Source organism: Buceros rhinoceros, unplaced genomic scaffold (genome assembly GCF_000710305.1).
Source record: "Buceros rhinoceros silvestris isolate BGI_N320 unplaced genomic scaffold, ASM71030v1 scaffold9139, whole genome shotgun sequence".
Lineage (NCBI taxonomy): Eukaryota > Metazoa > Chordata > Aves > Bucerotiformes > Bucerotidae > Buceros > Buceros rhinoceros.
The window spans coordinates 10,972-13,577 of NW_010433241.1; the positions used below are offsets into that span (position 1 = coordinate 10,972).

Sequence of the window (2,606 nt, forward strand, 5' to 3'; positions counted from 1 at the left end):
TAGAATGTCTTGTCAACAGCATTAAGCTACTAGTTCTTCTGGTTTAATATATTTTAAACTAGTATGAAATAGAGGTACTAAGGATTTTTTTTCTTCTCCTCTCTAGTCATTACCGTGGTGTCTATTAAAAACCAGAGATAATTATTAGTGATCAAGGTTTCATGTAAGAATCAGCAGTGGTGGTTTCTTTATTGTTTTGCCGTATATCCCTCACTGATACATTAATAGTTTTAATAATAATTGCGGTTTCCTTGTTATTTCTGTGAGCTATGAAAAGAGTTTGTCCGTGTCTCGGCAGAAACATTGCAGGGACGTGGTGTTTAGCTGGCATGACTAGGTGCAAATGTAAGTATTAAGATTTGTTAAGTAATTTTGATGCAGTTTGCAATCGATGCAGGTGAAGAGTAGACGCTCTTATGAAGCTGCTTATAAACATGTATTTCTGTTTTAAACTAATCTTGGTTTCAAATGTTCGCCTAAATAGTTTTGCTTTCCAGTCATTTTCAGTTATTTAATTTTATATTTGTGGTTATGATACCGTTTCCATAACTGTGCCTTTGTTTCATTTTTCAGAGGAAATAAAGGCTGAAACAGAAAAGCAGAGGTACGTGATAGCTCACCGTATCGAGTGACAGTGCTTTTAACTCCTGGAAGTGTATGCTGTACTTACTCTGCACTGGGAGCGCGAGCTGGCTCTGAATGGCATTTCCACTGAACCCTCTGAGGTCGGTGGTGCCTGGAAATGTGCTGAAAGAGCCGGTTCTGTGGCTGCCTGTCAGGGTGCAAGGCACGGGGCCTGGGAACAAGGGCAGGAGGTGGCTCAGGGGGAGCAGCTGGTACTGACTGGCCAGGGAGGGTGAGGATGGGGATGGGGATCAACGTTAGAAAAGCCCTTTGTGGGTGGCACAGGAAGAAAGTATTGGTGGAGGGACCCAAGCTTATAAAGCTCCTGAAGGGGGTTCCAGCAGAGGAGGAAGAGTCTGGAATGCAAGTGAAAGACTTGACCTGTGAGTGAGCAAGGGGAGGAGGTTGGGCTGGGAAAGTGGGAACGGGCAGAGGAAACCAGTGTAATTTGAAATAAAGCATCTGGAAAGGACCTTGTGGGGAATAGGTGTAGATTTCTGGAGGCACTTCCTCTACAAGTGAAGGCAGAAGCCAAAACTGACGGTCAGCCCTCTTCCGCTACGAACAAGAGCGTTTCAAAGTATTGGCAAATGGTGGAATCCATTATTAGTATTTAATTACGAGTTCCACAGGATCTTCCTCATTCAGTGTACGTTACTAAGCATGAGTCAGGCTGCGTGGTGGAGGCTGTTTGTACCACGTGTTGCAAGATCACATCAGTGGGTGAAACTGGTGATGAAAGCGTTCCTCTGGCTTAAGCAGATGAGGGCTGCTTGGAACCCACGTTCTGCCCTGTAACCGAATTTCTCACTTAGGCAAATCATTGAAACCACAGCGTCAAAATTGGCTGCTAATGGTTTCTGCTTCCTCCCCGGGGTGCTGGAGCTGAAACTGTGTGGTTCGGGTTGGAAAATGTAAGTGCTTCTGTCTGCAAAGGAACTTTGTTTCTGAAGATGAAAACAATTTAATATCAAATACACTGAAAAATTCAGTCTGGCAGTTTATCAAATTTGGCACATAAAAATCAGCAGCTGCCTCTGACTGAGTCGCTGTGCTTCAGTTTCCACCAGCAAAATGAAGTCAATACCATCAGCTCATAGTAAGGCTGTAAAAATAAATATAATAGTTGTGTAGTGTTCAGAAAATGTTGCACCAAGAGCCACGAGACAGTCTCAGACAGCAAGTAACAATGTGGTTTTATAGTTTGTTTTACTTGGAGTAGTATAAGTAAGGCAGAAGCCTGTATTGTGAAGCATGATAAGAATAAAAGTGCTTATTGTTAAATATTCAGTGAGGGATGTTTGTTCTGGGCACTGAAGAAGGAAAGGTACTACCTGATCCTGTGCTTACATGCCGTGCTAAAACTAAGAGAGCGCTGAATTACAGTGATGTGTGCGCGTACGGCTCAGGAGCTGTGGAAGCTGGGGGTGCTTCATTTCAGTCCTGTGAGTATCCGCAGTTGGATTTTGGGGGTGCAAGGTGTGTGGTGAACCTGCCGGTGTACGTTTTCTAAATAGACCTTGATTTCTTCTCTTCAGTGCTGTCTTTATTTTGACACGTTCTGCGAGATCACTTAGAGCGTTCTAACACAGCCCTTCTGTTTAGTCCCCCTCATGGCGAAGCCAAGCCCGGTTCGAGCACTCTTCCACCTGTGAAGTCGAAGACAAGCTTCATTGAAGCGGACAAGTACTTCCTGCCGTTCGAGTTGGCGTGCCAGTCGAAGTGCCCCCGCATCGTCAGTACTTCTCTAGACTGTCTACAGGTCTGTACGCAGAGGAGCTCCAACGTCATGCTTAGACGTTTGGATCCATTCTGTTCTGTCCGTGTACATCTGCCTATCTTCATGCGTGCCTCTGTGCCGAACCACCACGGCAGGTCCAGCATTCTCACACACATCTTACCCTGTTTGTAACTGCGGTCAGGCACTTTCCGTTGGAGGTGTTGTGTCACTCAGAACTCCTGGCTCCTGTAACGGCTTTTTG

At 45.1% G+C, this 2,606-nt stretch overlaps 1 protein-coding gene across 1 annotated transcript in view; it reads left to right on the plus strand.

The window, feature by feature from the left end:
• Positions 1-581: 581 nt before the first annotated feature.
• The window catches only part of ARFGEF1 (ADP-ribosylation factor guanine nucleotide-exchange factor 1 (brefeldin A-inhibited)), a gene marked incomplete at its 5' end in the record, with an annotated part of 40,411 nt that continues 38,386 nt past the window's right edge, over positions 582-2,606 (plus strand). The window contains 2 exons of the mRNA XM_010144038.1: positions 582-604; positions 2,230-2,386. Of these exons, the coding sequence (XP_010142340.1) occupies positions 582-604; positions 2,230-2,386 (180 nt within the window). The remainder of the gene's footprint in view (positions 605-2,229; positions 2,387-2,606) is intronic.